The sequence below is a fragment of the Trematomus bernacchii genome, unplaced genomic scaffold, assembly GCF_902827165.1.
Source record: "Trematomus bernacchii unplaced genomic scaffold, fTreBer1.1, whole genome shotgun sequence".
Lineage (NCBI taxonomy): Eukaryota > Metazoa > Chordata > Actinopteri > Perciformes > Nototheniidae > Trematomus > Trematomus bernacchii.
This window is the reverse complement of record NW_022987664.1, coordinates 389832-410894: the sequence shown is the minus strand read 5'-3', so window position 1 is coordinate 410894 and position 21063 is coordinate 389832. Positions and strand designations below refer to the sequence as shown.

At 40.3% G+C, this 21063-nt stretch overlaps 1 protein-coding gene across 1 annotated transcript in view; it reads right to left on the bottom strand.

The window, feature by feature from the left end:
• LOC117487108 (attractin-like protein 1) overlaps nucleotides 1-21063 on the bottom strand; it is a gene marked incomplete in the record, with an annotated part of 280186 nt that overhangs the window by 115069 nt on the left and 144054 nt on the right. Inside the window, 2 exon segments of the mRNA XM_034135755.1 lie at nucleotides 3065-3126; nucleotides 20239-20342. Coding sequence (XP_033991646.1) covers nucleotides 3065-3126; nucleotides 20239-20342 — 166 coding nt within the window.

The following is a 21063-nucleotide window of genomic DNA, read 5'->3' as shown; positions in this document are numbered from 1 at the left end:
AAAGATCAGAAAAAAAGTCAAAATTCTAATAAATTCACATCTCTAAGAAAAATGATAATTTCTAAGAAAAATTATAATTTCTAAGAAAAAGTCAAAATTCTAAGAAAAATTATAATTTCTAAGAAAAAGTCAAAATTCTAAGAAAAATGAAATAGTGTCTCTGGAGCAGCTTTCCTCGACCTTGAGAAACACCCCAAGAGTGTGTTCTGGTGAATACCTGAATTATGTTACTCTTAAGAAAAAAAGTCAAATTTCTAACAAAAAGTAAATATTTTAAGAAAAAGTTACAAATCCAGGAAAAAGTATAATTTTTTTTTTTTAAAGTCAAAATTCGAAAATGTTACATTCTAACAAAAGAATCTGAGGACATTCAAACTTTTTCCATTTTTAAGAAAACATTTTTAATGTTAAGAATTATTTATTTTTTTAACAAAAAGTCAACACTTTTCCTAAGAAATAGTCAGTATTAGTTTAATCTCTTTTGGTCATATCCAAAAATATTCACACGTGGCCCTCATCCTCTTCCGTAGATTTCTACATTACAAATATCCATATTTCTTCGTTGCTATTATATAAGTAAAGGTCCTGAATATCTCATACCGAGCACAGAACATATGAATATTAAATTACACAACAACGACCGTTAATAAACCAACAACAGGAAGAAAATAAGTCCTGTAGCACATAACCTTTTCTCACTGAGAGCATGCTGCAGTGACTAACACACACACACACACACACACACAACTCTCTAGGCAAACTTGACACTGTCCCCCAATGATGACATCATTCCTCTATGCTGGCCTAAAGGTCGCTGATGTCCAGAAGCCGGCCTTGGGCAAAAAAGTGGTTCACTTCCTCACATGGCTTCACAGTGACACACACACACGAACGCGAACGCGAACGAACACACACACACACACACACACACACACACACACACACACACACACACACACACACACACACACAACACACACACACACACACCACACACACACACACCACACACACACACACACACACACACACACACACACACACACACACACACACACACACACACACACACACACACACACACACACACACACACGTGTAATTGAGTGGCAGAATCTCGCCTGAAGACAGCAGACTGCTTCCCCAACACTCTCTCTCATTAGATCCACTTCCTGAGACTCAAATGTCTCTCACCAGCAACAACACAATGGACTCATTGCTTTTGGATATTTGCATTTTGATTGACTAGATTGAGAGCAATTTTTACTCATGATTTCTGAATTATTGACATAAACTCCTACAATCTTCCAACACGTGCTAAAGCATTGTTACGTGCCGTGTTGTGTTTGTGTCTCTCTCTCCCCCTCTCCTCCTGATTGTCTCCCTCCAACAAAGCCTCTGTTACGGTGAGTCTCCTCTGTGTAATGTACGCTACAAAGAGCAATATCATGTTCCTATACAACTAAACTTCATCCTGTAACTGCATTACTTCGGCAGTTTTTAAACAATGTGTACATTGAAACATAAGAAGAAAATAAAGGGCGACTGCAAGTGTATTTGTTTATATTTACAACAACAAAATACCCGCTGAGGTTGAGCAAAAGATCACCGTTTGTTACGTTGTTTTAAATGAATTACTGAACAAAAATTAGAACAATTTGATTCATATTTGGGGGAAAGTCCCGGTTTATTTTAATCTATCAAACACTACCTGGATAAAAGTAATTATGAACATAAGCTTGACATAGTTTGACGAACCATAACCATTACATTATACATTTTCAAGTGACTATTATGTTGTATATATTGATTGTTGTGTGCATATGTATAAATATATCTGTTGATTGTGTAGGTATATACATATTTGTATACATATTTTTATGTATATTTCAGCGTATATGCAGGAATCCTGAAGTCAAATGTAAACCCTTTTAAGACCTTTTTTAAGACCCTTTCCATACATTTTAAGACCTCATCGCCACTTTGAGTTTTAACCGGTTACATTGGCGACACACTTTACCTCACTTTTACTATATACAGTATTGATTGTCCTTCCTCCTTATCTTCCAACCATTTGCGGTACTTTTGGATCTTTAAGTATTTGGGGAATTTATGGTATTTTTGGAACTTTAAGTATTTTTGGAACTTTAAGTATATTTGGAACTTTAAGTATTTTTGGAATTTACGGTATTTTTGGAACTTTAAGTATTTTTGGAATTTACGGTATTTTTGGAACTTTAAGTATTTTTGGATCTTTAAGTATTTTTGGAACTTTAAGTATTTTTGGAATTTACGGTATTTTTGGAACTTTAAGTATTTTTGGAACTTTGGACCCTTTCCATACATTTTAAGACCTCATCGCCACTTGGAGTTTTAACCGGTTACCTTGGCGACACACTTTACCTCACATTTACTATATACTGTATTGATTGTCCTTCCTCCTTATCTTCCAACCATTTGGACGCAGACTTGCATTTCCCCATAACGATGTTGTTTAACAACCGGCGTAAACGGACCTTCGCGCGCTATCAAGCAGTGAGCGTGCGATGTCCTGTTCAGATGACGTCAAATCCAACGGGATGCCATAAATAAACTACACAGAATCACACTACACACCTACGCAATGATTACATTCAGGCACACTGTAGAATACAACCTCTTTGGACAATTTATATACTTACTGAAAACAAGCTGCAAAATGTAATACCTTGGAAAATGCTGTTTAATACTTTTTAATAGCCTTCATTTTCGCTAAATTGATTGATCAACTTGTAATACTTTTTAAGACCCCGCAGTATTTTGTACTCAGGATTGTGGGAAATCTCTCTGTCTGTCCACACAAACTGAAAGATTGACAATAAAGTTGTTGTTTTTTCGACTTTTTTGAACCCTAACAAGATTATACATTTGTTTGCAGATGTTCAAAACAGTTTGGAGTTTGGAGGTTAAGTGTCTTGCCTGAGGCTGCATACACATACTTCAACTCAAGGCGTTTCATGAATGAAAAAGGCTTTGAAGAACTGAACACACACAGTACATTTGACCATCAGTAGTAAAAAGTTACCTGAAGAAGGTGACGAAGAACTGCACCAGGTCCATGATGCTGTTGTGCTGAGAGAAGGCAATCTGTTGGGACAGAGGAAAGAAATACATAGTGAATATACAAAAAAAACCTTTTCAACAATATGAACTAAAGCACACTTATTGAATATTTATGAATTCATGAGGCCAAAACTAACTGAATAAAAACATACCATACATAAATGCATTTCAGATGCATTTCACATGTTTTTTTTTAGGTTGTTAAAGTATATCTTAAAAATATACACATAAAACGTTGGTTTGTTGCACCATAAGAAATATAAATGTATTTCCGCTTGTTTCATCAGCAAAACACACCCACACACTCTTCACCTCTAACCTAAAACATATCTGTCTTCATCAACAGCTGTGTGTGTGTGTGCGTGTGTGTGTATGTGTATGTGTATGTGTATGTGTGTGTGTGTGTGTGTGTGTGTGTATGTGTATGTGTATGTGTGTGTGTGTGTGTGTGTGTGTGTGTGTGTGTGTGTGTGTATTTTAGAGGAAACTTTTTGCCCTCAGCTATGAGAGATTTGAGCTGAAAAGCCATTGTTGTCCATGTTTAAACTCCATCGCGTTAAGAGGATTATTTATTACAGACATAATTCATTTTCCTTTTGTTGTTGTTTGTGTTGCCCTGTGGGAAATAACACTCAGCCGATATGTTTGTTGGAAGTATCACAGAATACTGAAGCCTTTTTGGAGAAAGATGAGCATGCTGTCACACACAAACTTTTTTCTCAACTTCATATTGACTCCTTAAAGGGGTATATGTTGATGTTCAGGTGTATATCAGTATGTAGTGTCTCTACTTTAAAGAGTCCTCTCCTGCTGATGTTCAGGTGTATATCAGTATGTAGTGTCTCTACTTTAAAGAGTCCTCTCCTGCTGATGTTCAGGTGTATATCAGTATGTAGTGTCTCTACTTTAAAGAGTCCTCTCCTGCTGATGTTCAGGTGTATATCAGTATGTAGCGTCTCTACTTTAAAGAGTCCTCTCCTGCTGATGTTCAGGTGTATATCAGTATGTAGCGTCTCTACTTTAAAGAGTCCTCTCCTGCTGATGGTCAGGTGTATATCAGTATGTAGCATCTCTACTTTAAAGAGTCCTCTCCTGCTGATGTTCAGGTGTATATCAGTATGTAGCGTCTCTACTTTAAAGAGTCCTCTCCTGCTGATGGTCAGGTGTATATCAGTATGTAGTGTCTCTTCTTTAAAGAGTCCTCTCCTGCTGATGTTCAGGTGTATATCAGTATGTAGTGTCTCTTCTTTAAAGAGTCCTCTCCTGCTGATGTTCAGGTGTATATCAGTATGTAGTGTCTCTACTTTAAAGAGTCCTCTCCTGCTGATGTTCAGGTGTATATCAGTATGTAGTGTCTCTACTTTAAAGAGTCCTCTCCTGTCAATGTTCAGGTGTATATCAGTATGTAGTGTCTCTACTTTAAAGAGTCCTCTCCTGCTGATGTTCAGGTGTATATCAGTATGTAGTGTCTCTACTGGGACATGTCTCCATGCTTTAATGTTCAAAAAGCTCTTATTTTTCTCATACTGTCTGTGCTGCAGCACCTCTTTTCACCCTCTGTCTGAAACCAGAGCCCAGTCTGCTCTGATTGGTCAGCTGGCCAGCTCTGTTGTGATTGGTCAACCTGCTTAGAGATGTCCCGCCCCTTAGCCTATCACGTACAATGTGTTGGAGCGCTAGCCAATAGGAGCGCTAGTGTTCCATAGAGATGTCACTATGTTTCGTAACTTTTGGATTTTAGCCTTTGCAGACCATTTACATGCACAGAAACCTTTATAACACACTGCAGCAAAGAGAGCAGCATAGTGCCTCTTTATTGACTTTTTAATCTGCATTGAATTAAATCAGAACAGCTTCCATATGTGTGTGGGTGAAGAGCAGTTGTAACACTTTGCTGAAACTTGGCAGATGATTTTATACGGTACTAATAAAGGAAGCAATTTAAATTAAGAAGACTGGAAAGTGAGCTGTTTCATTAAAAGTCTTGTGAGGCAGACCTGCACATTCAGGAGAAGTCTTATACATCATTTTAATTGGCTTTAACAAAAGACTCAATAGAGTTTTCTCCTATTAAACTTTAAGACAATGTGTAAGTGTTGCATCTGAGGCCACCAACGTGCAAACGATTACACACTGATCTCGTTTTAAAAACCTGATGCAGACTATAAAAACATGAATCACAGGCATCACAATACGTCTGACAGCAATACATTTCAGCCGTCTTTAGACATGGGGATCGCTTTAAACGGCCCTAATAGCCGGAGAAAGGCTTCTGTCTTTGTCTTCTGTGAATCCTCTGAGACTTGTTGTGAGGGGAATGGAGAGAGAAATGGGGCAAAATGGGCTTAAGAGGTTTACTGGCATTTGTGCAGCAGGTGAAATGGCCTGACAGTGTAAAAGCTGCTGAAAAGCTGATCTGGGTCCTGAGGGAACGAGCGTTAATACGAGCATCAGGGAGAAAGAGCCTGGCTTTGCATTCAGGCTTTCACTGCCGCAGTTTACATCATTACCCCCTCTGACAGTGTTAGGAGTAATAATGCACACACACAGACTAACACACACACACACACACACACACACACACACACACACACACACACACACACACACACACACACACACCACACACACACACACACACACACACACACACACACACACACACACACACACACACACACACACACACACACACACACACACACACACACACACACACAGGTACACATAAAGATGACTACTGTAAAAAGAAAAGTACAAAACATATCAAAATAAACATATTGTGGACATTATATGTATGTGTATTTTATCTTAAATAGTCACACACACACAGAAACACACACACACACACACACACACACACACACACACACACACACACACACACACACACACACACACACACACACACACACACACACACACACACACACACACACACACACACACACACACACACACACACACACTTTCCAGTCCCGCACAAACTCCGGCCAACAGCCATCATTTAAATTTACAACAACTGCAGTCGTTAAACACAACTATAATCAATAACTGTTTAGACCACACCCTTTCCTCCTGATCCACAGCACTGCAGGGAACACACACACACACACACACACACACACACACACACACACACACACACACACACACACACACACACACACACACACACACACACACACACACACACACACCACACACACACACACACACACACACACACACACACACACACACACACACACACACACACACACACACACACACACACACACACACACACACACACACACACACACAATCAAATAGTTCCCTCCTGAGAAGGTAAAACAGTTGTAGGATTATTTCAGAAACAATATTTCTTTGTATGTTTTTGACCTCAATTCTGTCTTGTAGCAGGAGCGTATTATATATTTAACTGTTGCAATTACAGACAACATTCACATCATGTAATGTCTACTATAAATGAGGAGGAAGCACTTCTTCTTCTGTATGGTCTTTATTAGGGTCCTCATTGGCTTTAGTTACTCTCTGACTCAAAACACTGCAGTAACCTACACTTAAAAGTAGAAAACCAAACTCTGCAGGTATATCCTCTTCTATAGAATATAATTGTTCTGAGATCAGGGGTCAGCTAAAGTGTTCAGGGGGATATTTGTCACCTAAAGCTAAAATGTTGAGGGAGGGTAAGAGATGAGAAGAACAGGAATGACGTAAAGAGGACTCAAAGGACAGTTCAGTCATTATTGAGGGTCTACGGTGGCCCTCAGAGTACAAACGGAGTAGCTGTGACAGCAGTGGGAAGCCTTTTATTTCCCTAAACCCCGGAGCCAGGGGCTGCTTGTTAAAAGCTGGACTCAAAGAAAGTGTTTCTGATCAATAAAGGAAGGGAGAAAACGGAGAGCAACAGAAAGAGAAGTGCGACACAGGTGAAAAAGAGATGAGAAACTGAGGTGGAAGATGATGGTGGGTAAAGGTCAGCTCTAGTGGGCATGAGACAACCAATTTGTGCTAAAGTTCAGAACTTTTAGCTTTCTTTTTCGATCTAATTTGTTCTTTTCTATTAGTAACTTCTACTCATCAAGCTGCATATTAAAATTATTCCAGGGAGCCATTGAGTTGCTGCTGTCCATGGCCGCCTTATTTGCACCAGGGAGAAGCTAATCGCACTAGTTTCTAACTACAGTATATGCAACGTTTAGCTCTCTTGTTGGATCTTACCAGTTATTTTTCTATAAGTAGCTAATATTCGTATCTCATTGGTTGGCCATGAGGGTTGTGCAATAGGTCGCCATTGTCAGTATGTACGTGTGTGTATTGTGTTTGTTCAAACGGTGTATGACTGATGATATGTGTATGTCTCTTAATGTCCACTATGTTTGTATATGTACATGGATGCACTGCAGGACGGAGTCCAGAACAAATTTCCTTACGGGGACAATAAAGTATATCGTATCGTATTAAAGGTGGGGTAGGTAAGTTTGAGAAACCAGCTCGAGATCGCTAGAATTTGAAAATACACAGCCGGAAAAAATCTGCCACTTCCTTACAGAGCCCCCTCCTCCAACACACACGAACGCGCACATGACCAATGAGGGCACGAGATAAGTTTGTGCACAGATGGAAGGCTGACAGGCAGGTAGGCCATCCAGTTATTTTAGCCGGGCCGGCTCAAATGATTGGTCGTGCTTTTTACAGTACTACGGCTTCTACAGATGATATTTTTGTATGGATTTTTTGTCAAAGCACTTAAGATATTCATTGCTATCGGGATGTTAAGAGCATTCCATGGAATATAACAAAAAGTGTATCTCGAGCCGGTTTCTCAAACTTACCTACCCCACCTTTAATCTGTGCCCTCTCTTAACTTTCTTGTAGGAGATTTTGTCTGCTATTTTTGAGTTGCTGCTGTTGTGCATCCACCATGGAGAAGCTAATCGTGCTAAAGCTGGCTAGCATGGTGGTTGGAACAACTGCTATCCCCACTGAAATCTTGAGAAGGACACAGAGGACGCTGGTTAATTATGGGCAACGTAAGATCACTGGCTAATGGAGGAGCTAACAGTGTAGGAGTCAGACAGAATATCTGGAGTTAAATGTGCTTTATGGAAACATGGCTGACCGGGGTTTATATCTAACAACAGCGTTTCCATTGATGGCTTCCAGACTGTTTGGGTCGTCAAGGATTGCACCGAGAGCTTCATCACGTCTTCATTATGAGCCTTAGTCTACGTGCATTTAACAAGGAATTGTATAGACTGCAAATACAACATTGTGTTCAGCAGCAAAACAATTAAAAAGCCCTGCTGGTTCAGATTACAATGTTTTGCCCTGTCAAAGTATTTCCAAGAAAATACGTATAGCAAAAGTACTTCAGCGGACCTTAGTTAAACATATGGCCACCCTACATTAATTATGTATCTGTGTTAGATGATGTAATCATGTTGAGGTCACACATGTTATCACCAGCATGTAAACAAATGAACATGTGAGTGTTCCTTGGACTGTTTACCACACACACTCTTCCTCTTCCTGTTTGCATATGCATGAGGACCTAATGACCAAAGTGGAGCTGTTGCCAAGTGCCGCCTCCACCTACATGTTAAATGCAAATGAGCCCCACGCTACCATATGTGTGCACTTGTTAGGAGAGCTCACAGATGTAGGTCCTTTAACAGGTGCTTAAGACCCATTTCTGCATCAATCTGCAGCGGAAAAAAACACCGGGAACAAACTGCAGTGAAAAAACAACACGGTATGTAGAACATTCTGTTAGTTTCACTTCATTTCTGCTAACCTTTACTCGCCAAATAAACAGTTTTTAAGCTTTTCAATAAATTGATATTGAGTTATAACACAGTTTCAGGCGAGAAACTAAACATTTAGATTACCAATGTGTCATTAGTTTATCCAAATAATACGTATTTGGGAATTTTACGAGGATGTTTGGAGCTGTGGGAAGCTGCTAGCTGTGAGAAGCTGCCAGTGGGTTAAAAACTAATTTCAACAATGTTTTATAATAGCTCTCAGTGCCAGAAGGGTAGACACAGGTCTCCACTGCATTTACCTTTAGGGTGTTATTCTTTTTTTAAATATGGAAGCCACCAATTTGGCAACAGAACTACAGCTAACATGTGCTAGCTAGCTTGTTAGATAGGTAGCTAACGTGAAGCTAACTACTAAAATAGATAGCAAATGTTAGTGACCTTGTAAAGAGCATAGCTAACTTTCACTAGTGCGCTTTTTAGATATGTAGCTAATGTAAGATAGCAAACTAGTTGATACTAAAATGTAAGCGAGCTTGTAAAGAAGATAGCTAACTTTCACTAGTCAGCTTTTTAGCTAGCTAGCTTGTTAGATAGGTAACTAACATGAAGCTAACTACTAAAATAGATAGCAAACGTTAGTGAGCTTGTAAAGAAGATAGCTAACTTTCACTAGTCAGCTTTTTAGAAATGGAGCTAACGTAAGCTAGCAAACCAGTTAGTAAGATAGTAAAACGTTAGCGAGCTTGTAAAGTAGATTGCTAAGTTTGCTATGGTTCACTAGTTAGAGCAAAGTTGTGCCCAAACAATGCATAATAAAGCTTAGGCTATCTAAAAGTAAAAGTATGAATTCAAACTTTATGAGGTCTGCAAGATGAAAAAAACCCACTTTCAAAGCGTTTGTTTACTGAATGGAATTCTTATTGAACAGAGCTAAGCTAAGATAACATTGGTTTATATATTAAGTACAATAGTAGTGCTCTGAGTGACCTGATTCATTGACTGATTTTGCTATCCTGCGGCATGAAAACTTTGCAATGCTTTTGTTTGTTTGTAGCCTTTATTTAACCAGGTGAAACATCCCATTGAGATCAACGATCTCTTTTTCAAGGGCTTTGCTTCAGGTTGGCTTTGAAAACACCCTTAAATTATGAATCCCAACACAACCAATCTGCACTGATGTTGCTGACTTCCTGTCTGCCTAAATGGGCATCAATCTCATGCACCCTATGGAACATGATACTGCTGGATCAGTGTGTGTGTGTGTGTGTGTGTTGTGTGTGTGTGTGTGTGTGTGTGTGTGTGTGTGTGTGTGTTGTGTGTGTGTGTGTGTGTGAGAGAGAGTGTGTGTGTGTGAGAGAGAGTGTGTGTGTGTGTGTCAGATATCTGATTAGGGGAGGCATCCTATTTAATGACTGCAGGCGCAGAGGACGGTAAGTGACTGAGCATAGAGCGGCAAATCAAATCAGCCGACCAATCACGGCAGCCCTGCATCAAAATGGCCGCTCATCTCTGACAGAAGGCTTTTAATCAGCTGGCCTTACTGGCAGTGATGCATGCTGGGAAGTAGAGCGAGTGGCAGAAGATGCAGACTGATGAAAGCGGACTAAAAAGGTGTTTAAAAATGACAATTCGGGGACTAATACAGCAAAGTGTGTGTTGTTTGCTGCAGTCGATTCTAATCTAGAGTGGAAACAAAAGGCTTGTATTGACAAGTTCTGCTAAATTACAAACTGAGATGTTCAAATTAGAAACAGTAATGGTCTCAAGTTTTGCATTTCAGGCTAATTTAACAGTTAGTTCTTTCAAAACAACAAAGATGGAGCGAGAAACTGGGTCATGCTCTCAGAATGTTTGTGGGCTCGATCAATAAAACATGAGTTCTGATTAGAAATAAATCCAGGCCAGGCCTCGGCTGTGGAGAAATGATGTGGAAATCAACAAATGACAGACACTGATGATCTATTTTTGCCTGAGACATACTGTATATTTAATCTGCACTTATTGTGATTTATATATTGCAACAGTTCACTTTCTGATATTGACTTTCTAGACGTTCATAATCAACGTTCCTCTAAGATATTAGACATTAGAATATTTGGCCAATGTTGGTATTCAAGTTCAAGCTCTAATCATTTTATTTAGGGTGACTTTTGCATCTGTCCAGGGACTTGGCTAACTGGTGCATTTACAGCAATGTTTTATTAATGTGCTCTGTCCGTGTTAAATTAGCTTATGTAAATAAATAAATACATCTGAGGAAAATCTACAGCAGAAAAAGTTGAAATGAAAAAACTGTTTAGTAGAACTTTACTATTCCTGTTAATTTAAAGAATACTGGTTATAGCCAGTATTTTAGTTTTATAAAAAAGGCCACCTAATCATCACATCTGTAGTCAAGACCGTATAAAGGACTACAATTCCCACGTCGCCTCCTCTAAAGAGACAGATGGTCGGAAAGACGCTGTCGAGGTTCAGTTTTTAACCGTTTAAGTTACAGAAGCCTGTACATAGAAAGATAGAAAGACTACCTAAGTTGAATAATTACTTTATTTGAGTTGTGCCTCTTTTGTTTGATTTGTTTTGACTATTATAAAGGCCTGCTTTCTTTGTTGAATATGTGAAAAGTGTATTATTTTATTTAGAGTAAACCCAAAACACAATATCAACACACCAAGTCCTCCAAACGTGAGTAAAACAAATCTTATGGAAGGAAACTCGTTAGAAATGTCTGTAAAAGGCGTCCAAGTGACTTGCAGAAAACAAAGTAAGGAAGCGATGGAGCATTACATAGATATGTCCAGTGGTAACAAAGTACAATTACTCAAGGACTCCACTACTTTGTAAGTACTTGTTCTGGTACATCTTGTGTGGTGTTGATGGTGATGATGGTGATGATGACGGTGGGTGCAGGACAGAGAGGATGAAGGTGCAAGGTCAACGTGACAGAACCAATCAAAATCTGTTCCAGCAGAGCGAGCGATTCCCACACCTCGTCCGCCGCCAGGGAGACACTCACCGCTCACATGAGAGTGTGTGTGTGTGTGTGTGTGTGTGTGTGTGTGTGTGTGTGTGTGTGTGTTTGGATGGATTTCTACCTTTCTAATGAACCTGCTAGGTGAGGACATTTCTCCAGGGCTGCAGTTGAAATGTCAATGTGTCTTAGGAAGGTTCCTAACTGAGTGAAACGACCCGGAAGTACCTCAGTGTCAGCCCTGAATCTCTAGATAGAAAAAGAGCTTCAAAACTTCCTTTATAATCTCCTTTAGCTTAGGATACACTGGACCGGGAAAGGAGATAATGCCGTACCACAATTCTTGCAGCTGAAACATTTAAAGTGACAAAATATTCCCCCGTTCACGGAAAAAAAACGACTGTGATCAAGAAAGAGGGGACACTAAAAAGTGACGCACACAGCTGGGAGACCAGGGGACACTAAAAGTGACGCACACAGCTGGGAGACCAGGGGACATTAAAAGTGACGCACACAGCTGGGAGACCAGGGGACACTAAAGAGTGACGCACACAGCTGGGAGACCAGGGGACACTAAAAGTGACGCACACAGCTGGAGAGACCAGGGGACACTAAAGAGTGACGCACACAGCTGGAGACCAGGGGACACTAAAGAGTGACGCACACAGCTGGGAGACCAGGGGACACTAAAAAGTGACGCACACAGCTGGGAGACCAGGGGACACTAAAGAGTGACGCACACAGCTGGGAGACCAGGGGACACTAAAGAGTGACGCACACAGCTGGGAGACCAGGGGACACTAAAGAGTGACGCACACAGCTGGAGACCAGGGGACACTAAAGAGTGACGCACACAGCTGGGAGACCAGGGGACACTAAAGAGTGACGCACACAGCTGGGAGACCAGGGGACACTAAAGAGTGACGCACACAGCTGGGAGACCAGGGAGACACAGTGTCCCAGGGGTCCTTCTCAGGTCGACTATTTTCATTTCCTCGCTCCTCGGTCTCGGTCTCACCGGAAGTTGATTTGTCTGCGCCATCTTGAGTAGCGTCCCATGGCTCTTATTTCTGCCGGAGGACCGAGGATCGAGGAGCGAGGAGCGATAATGGAGGAGCGATAACCGAGGAACCACCAGACCATCCTCCGGTGAAATCCTCAGATACTCTCCCCGCCCCCTTACTGTGTATCGCTCACTGATTGGACGATGCAGCGCACTGATCTGATGCTTCTTGACATGAGAGCAGTTTCCCAGCGGAGTGAAGAAAACACATGAAACTCACGACTCACTCCTCAGTTTATACTGTGTTTGTTTCAATGAATGCATCATTCAGTTACAAATATGTGATATATCTGAACAACAAAGTGTCAAAAATTATTTTATTCATTTATTGGAAACATTTTCATGATCGCTTTTTTTTTTACATTTTCATTTATTGTCATTTCCATTCAGTCAGTCATTAAGTGCTATTTAACATGTTAATTGCTACATATCCACACAACAAACAAGTGTGCAATCCAATAATGTTAATCTAACTGGGTTTTGATAGATAACATATCTCTTTTCTTCTCTGAATTATTTTATTTCTATTGTGCACTCTAATCAATATTAATCCAACTATTGTTCGTTTATACATTTTAAGAATGGCGTTTATTTTTTGAGAATGAGTTCTTATTTTATTTAATGTATTTGGGTCTACAACAGATGATACAAATGTTTGTGTCAGTAAATGTGTACTAACAGAGGCGGGGGTGTGTTGTGAAAATAACGGGGACAGAGCTGCTGTCAGAAGAACAGCTGTGCGGCGTCATCACAAACGGACGTCGCTTCACGTGACGCTCCGGAGGAAAGGACGTCCCATTGCTCTTAAAACTCATTTCCCTGCTTCTCGTGGTTTCCTTGCGTCTCTCCATGCTTCCCTGGTGGGAGGGACTAAACGCAGGGAAACGACGCAAGTGAGGGACGCAAGGATTCCATTTAATCGACCTGAGAAGGACCCCTGGTCTCCAGCTGTGTGCGTCACTCTTTAGTGTCCCCTGGTCTCCCAGCTGTGTGCGTCATCTTTAGTGTCCCCTGGTCTCCAGCTGTGTGCGTCACTCTTTAGTGTCCCCTGGTCTCCGTTGTGGTTTTGAGCTTCGTGCAGCTTTTAGTAAACGTGCGCATGTCTCCTCAAGTTGCTGCATGTGTTGTTGCTGAAGATGTTTCTTCATCTGCATGTGTTTTATATTTGCAATGTTTCTGAAGCTGGAGCGTGTTTCTACTTATGTAAATGTTTGTGTCGTTGTTGTAGTGCATTTGTCACCTTAGGGAATAGACAAAGAAACATTTTACTAATATATATATGCGTATACTTACATACAAATACACACGGGCATACAAACACACAGTATCTAAAATTGTTTGAAACTTTCCTCCCTAATATTAATTTGACATCTGGCCTGCTTCCTCAGGTTTGAAAGATGTTTCTTCATTTGCATGTGTATTTAACTATTATATATGCGTACACTTACACACAATAATACCCTAAATATTTATTTGACATGTTCTGACATCTGGCTGGTGGGTGTGGAGATGTTTGCTGTAAAGTCTTTGTGCTCTTTCTCCTCGTCTCTCTTTGTCCTTCATGCTTCAGTGTTCGTGTGCATGTTGATGTTTTGTCTTCGTGGCACGCAGGTCTATTAGATCAAATACCTCAGAGCGGGTCATTACCAATCCTCAGGACGATTTCTCTCCTGGCGTCTGAAGCCACCAAGGTCAACGGACACAGATCCTCCGGTTACACGGGATCACGTCCGACATGTTGGTGAGATACGCCTCATCAGGGTCGTTATCATATCACCTTTCAGAGAGCAGATATAAGCAGCTCTGATAATGTAGCATTAATGGGAAATGCATATGAGGAGGGGGGAGCGATCGATGGACAAATGACCCGTAACGAGGTGCAGGACACGAGGCGATAGACGCTAACATGTATACACCAAATGACTGATAGTGAACACTCATTAGGGTTATGTGTCCAAATAGGGCTTAATCATGTGCTGGGGTTTAATATATTATATCTTGGTTTAAAAAGAAAAGTTATCAGTTGGAAAAAGATGCGGCATTTGATTTTAAGCTGGAATACAAAATAAATGTCTTTAAATAATGTTTCAATACTTTAAGGTCATGAATGACTATATCTAGGACTCTTTAAAGTAGTAGAGACCTACATCTGATTACACCTGGACATCAGCAGGAGAGACCAGTAGGACACTACACTGATATCACCTCATAGCAGGAGAGGACTCTTTAAGTAGAGACACTACTACTGATATACACCTGAACATCAGCAGGAGAGGACTCTTTAAAGTAGAGACACTACATACTGATTACACCTGAACATCAGCAGGAGAGGACTCTTTAAAGTAGACACACTACATACTGATATACACCTGAACATCAGCAGGAGAGGACTCTTAAAGTAGAGACACACATACTGAATACACCTGAACATCAGCAGGAGAGGACTCTTTAAAGTAGAGACACTACATACTGATATACACCTGAACATCAGCAGGAAGGACTCTTTAAAGTAGAGACACTACATACTGATATACACCTGAACATCAGCAGGAGAGGACTCTTTAAAGTAGAGACACTACATACTGATATACACCTGAACATCAGCAGGAAGGACTCTTTAAAGTAGACACTACATACTGATACACCTGAACATCAGCAGGAGAGGACTCTTTAAAGTATCAACTAATATCACCTGACATCAGCCAGATCAGCAGAGGACTCTTTAAAGTAGAGACACACAACTGATATACACCTGAACATCAGCAGGAGAGGACTCTTTAAAGTAGAGACACTACTGATATACACCTGAACATCAGCAGGAGAGGACTCTTTAAAGTAGAGACACTACATACTGATATACACCTGAAACATCAGCAGGAGAGGACTCTTTAAAGTAGAACACTACATACTTATATACACCTGAACATCAGCAGGAGAGGACTCTTTAAAGTAGAGAACTACATACTGATATACACCTGAACATCAGCAGGGAGGACTCTTTAAAGTAGACACACTACATACTGATAATACCTGAACATCAGCAGGAGAGGACTCTTTAAAGTAGAGACACTACATACTGATATACACCTGAACATCAGCAGGAGAGGACTCTTTAAAGTAGAGACACTACTACTGATATCACCTGAACATCAGCAGGAGAGGACTCTTAAAGTAGAGACACTACATACTGATCTACACCTGAACATTAGCAGGAGGGACTCTTTAAAGTAGAGACACTACATACTGATATACACCTGAACATCAGCAGGAGAGGACTCTTTAAAGTAGAGACACTACATACTGATATACACCTGAACATCAGCAGGAGGGACTCTTTAAAGGAGAGACACATACTGATATACACTGAACATCAGCAGGAGAGGACTCTTTAAAGTAGAGACACTACATACTGATATACACCTGAACATCAGCAGGAGAGGACTCTTTAAAGTAGAGACACTACATACTGATATACACCTGAACATCAGCAGGAGAGGACTCTTTAAAGTAGAGACACTACGTACTGATATACACCTGAACATCAGCAGGAGAGGACTCTTTAAAGTAGAGACACTACGTACTGATATACACCTGAACATCAGCAGGAGAGGACTCTTTAAAGTAGAGACACTACATACTGATATACACCTGAACATCAGCAGGAGAGGACTCTTTAAAGTAGAGACACTACATACTGATGTACACCTCCATCCTCCCTTTAATCCATCCTCTTCTGCATGTCTCTATCAGTCCTTCTCCCTCCATTGTCAATCAACTGTCTCCATTTTCCACCCTGGACGTTTTGACTGTGAACATCCGTTAACCAGCCGCCTTGTCTTAACTCTCCTCCAATCATCCATCCTGTCACTTTTTGACTCCATCCATCAGCGATCACAGCCCACTCTGCGCGACACTCTTAACACACCAGCGCTAAAAAAAAGTCTACTTCAATTTAATGGATCATAAGGCATTCGGAGTGAATATTCAGAGTGTGTGTGGCTGCCGCCTGGAGATTTAATCCTGCGCTGCATAATTGATGGAGAAGACATTGAAAAACTCACAGATCGTTAAATGTAGAGCAGATTTGCCAACACACGTTTCAGAATAGTTATTCTCCGCGTCTGTCAGGCTATATGTCTGCAGGGAGACATTTCCTGAAGACTGGGATGATTATGGTGATGATGACGTTTATATTCTTCATCCACACAACCTTAACTGACTCTCTGTGGCAGGAGATTAAATATAATGGATACGTCCCTTTCAGATTCTCTTCAAAGTGTAGGACCATTAACCCTGTCTTAGTCTTTTATATATAACACCTTATTCCGCGTAGTACACGTCTACCTACTTAAAATAAACAACGACTTGACTCACAATATTGATTTCATCCATTTAAAAATCATCATATCGCTTCCACTAATAAAATATAGTCTGTTGACTGCGTATCAACGGCTGGAGTTGCGGAGACAACAACACAAATTTAAATTTCCAACTCGAAAAAGGACCTACTAAAATAAAACAATATCAGTTGATTGTGAGATATATCTAAATACATTTTAGTTTGACATTGCCGTAAAACAGCCCTTTAGGTAACGTTAAGGACACGGTTAGAAACATAAATGCTCTGTTTAAAGCAATTAATTGGAGTCTGGTGGATTTTAAATGACGCCATTGTTTGATGAGATGTTTTGATATGAGAAAAACAAATATGTTCTTACCCCCCACTTCAAGTATCTTGGAGTCATAATGGACTCGAATTTTACTTTTAAGAAACATTAGAAAGTATCCAATACAATTAAATTCAACTTGCAAAATGTTAAACAAATTAGACCTCTTACTCTCATGCTGCAAAGTCATACCTCCACTGTGATTCTATCCCACATTGAATACTGTTTTGACAACTGGGTTTGCTTGTGCCACAAACTTGAAACCCATAGAACAGCTGTACAGAGAGCTATCAAGGTGTTTGACAGAAAGCCTAATTCATACCACCACTGCACATAGAGAAACACCATTTCTTGAGTTTTTGACCATTTTAAGTCTTTTAAAAGTATGTGTTTTATTTATAAATGTTTACATGGACCCCCCCCCCCCCCCCCCCCCCCCCCCCGCTAAATGCACTTTAACACAGGACTTTAGGTAGCTCTTGTTATCTCCTGCACTTATATATGTCGTAGCTGCTACATTGTATGCCATGTGATTAATGCTTGTATATGCTCATGCTCTTTTTGCATATCATGTATTTATTTTTTGCTATGTTTACAAATGTCATGTTCATATATGTTGTATGTGACAGGACTACGGATGGAAATTAGCTCAAAGCTAAAATCCGGCGTGTTTACACTTGAAGCATTATTGGTCTAAAGTGTTCATTAATGTGCATTGTCCCTATTCAAATAAACGATTAAATGAAAAATGAAAATCTGTTTTTAGGGAAGATTTAAGTGTTTGAGTTCAGGTTCTTTATTTGTACCCGTCGGTAGATTTAGTTTGCAGATAAGAAGACATCCATCCTGACACACTCTAAAAACAAACACAGACACATCTCTAATAAAATAACTAATACAAGTACACCCTGCTCCGTCAAATCTCAAAATATATAAAAACGTTTAAAAAGAAAAACACTAGTGCAAACATGGACATTCAAAAGTCATAATTAAATAAATAAATAGGCATCTGTGTGACGCTCCTATGTGTCTGTCACCCAATGTTATCCCATTGGGTGACAATTCATTCAAAACAAACCAAGCTCTTGCATAATGTCAACATCGTGTGCGTCCTCTAAACAATGAACATGATAGTTATTATAATATTGTTTTAACGGACATATGTGCATCTTGTATTGTTTTTATTTAACTTGATAACTATCACCCCCAAAGGAAAAGTGATTGACAGTGGGGCGAAGAATCAATAACATACAAATTAAGAAACAATTAAACTCTAATAGCGAGCACTTGCACAATGCAGTGGACTGTGTTGTGAAAGACGAAATAGAAAATGCAATGTATCATTTATTTTACGAACCCAACACAATGAGCATTTGTTTGTTTTGAGTCAGATGTTTTCTAGAAATCTCTGTGAATTAAACGATTTGACAAATAGATATCTCAGCCGAAGGAAGATACGTTGTTTTTGTTACAGTATCTGTTCATTTGTCCTTTTCTCTCTTACTGGATCTATTAAGCCTATTAATTGTCGATTGATCAGCTTTCGCTTTTCAATGTGATACCTTTAAGTTGTGGTATTCATTTGATGTCACCTGAAACACCAGGAGCATATGATGGGCATTTTCACAGTCATTCAATAACAACACATGCTTTGAAGGTCTCCTATTATGCAAAATCCACCTGTTCATGTCTCTTCTACATCAACATGTGTCCCCTCTTCTTCATGTCTCTTCTACATCAACATGTGTCCCCTCTTCTTCATGTCTCTTCTACATCAACATGTGTCCCCTCTTCTTCATGTCTCTTCTACATCAACATGTGTCCCCTATTCTTCATCTCTTCTACATCAACATGTGTCCCCTCTTCTTCATCTCTCTTCTACATCAACATGTGTCCCCTCTTCTTCATGTCTCTTCTACATCAACATGTGTCCCTCTTTTCATGTCTCTTCTACATCAACATGTGTCCCCTCTTCTTCATGTTCTTCTACATCAACATGTGTCCCCTCTTCTCCATGTCTCTTCTACATCAACATGTGTCCCCTCTTCTTCATGTCTCTTCTACATCAACATGTGTCCCCTCTTCTTCATGTCTCTTCTACATCAACATGTGTCCCCTCTTCTTCATGTCTCTTCTACATCAACATGTCCCCTCTTCTCCATGTCTCTTCTTCATCAACCTGTGTCCCCTCTGTGGAAAGAGACTCTGAAAGTTTCAGGAACAAAGATTCTCTCTCTCTTTGTCCTGATCCATTTCTATAAAAACCTGTCTGAAAATGAGCTGATCAGATTTTGGCCACTTTGTGATGTCATAACGATGTGTTGTCTTGTGTAACCATTAGCCAATCACCAACCAAGGTAACCCCCCCCCCCCACCCACCTTATCACCTGAATCTCCTCCAGAGCACCATTGTGTTCTTTTAAACCAATCATCTCTCAGAGGGGCGTGGCCAGCAGCAGCTCATTAGCATTTAAAGCTACAGACACAGAATCAGCACTTTTGAAACAGGGCTGAAACAGTGGGGATTATGGGATGCTGCAATGATCTGTTTGGTGTTTCAGCCAATCAGAGACATGTTCCGTATATATCTGAGACCTGTAGTATGTTGTTGATAAAGAGTAATTGTTATAATAGTATAATTATCCTCCCCTCCCCTCTCACCTGAATCTTGATTGGCCAGCTGAAGTTGGTCACGTAGACGTAGAAGGTGATGTTGTGGTGGAGTCTGAAGTTGAACTTCTCACAGGAGAAACTGTCTCGGTGCTCTTGATGTTGGTCCTCGCTGATGGGCATCTCTTCACCTGAGATGGTGCCCGCTGGGACCAAACAGAGAGAAGTTTTAGGAAGAAGTACAGTAGTTTAGTTTTAAAAAAAATGCTTTATAGGGTACAGCAGCACACAACAACCAAGAACAGAAGTATTTTGCTGTCGTAGCATCTCAACAGTGTGCAGAGTCTACAGTAAAAACAGCCTTGTTTTTGCACCACTCTATACTGATGTTACACTGAATATGTAGCAATAATAAAGCAAGAAAAACAACTTTAGTGTAAACCTTTAGCCATGAGAGAGCATCACAATGAGCAGAGCTTCTTTCACCGTCAGCGTCCTTGTTAAGCTATTTTCACACAGAAAGTGGTTGCAGTGGAAACAGCCTAGATTTTGTAAATGTCAACGATGTGCCGTTCATCTCACACAAACAATGTTTTGTTGACACCTGGCAGTAACTCAGAGTGGGCTTTTAACATTTCCCCCAGTGCTGAAGTGGTCCGATTTCAGTTTCCTTCAGCAGTTTCTGTGTAATGCTTGACTTTTTCTGACAAAGTGAATAACAGATATTTCCACCTCCTGCTTTAAACACTCACACACACACTCTCACACACACACGAACAGACACACAGCCAACAGTCCCAAACTGAAGAGGCCCCAAGACATTGAGGGTGTTTCTCAATCGCGAGTACGTTTGCTTGGTAGCACATGTCTGCCGAG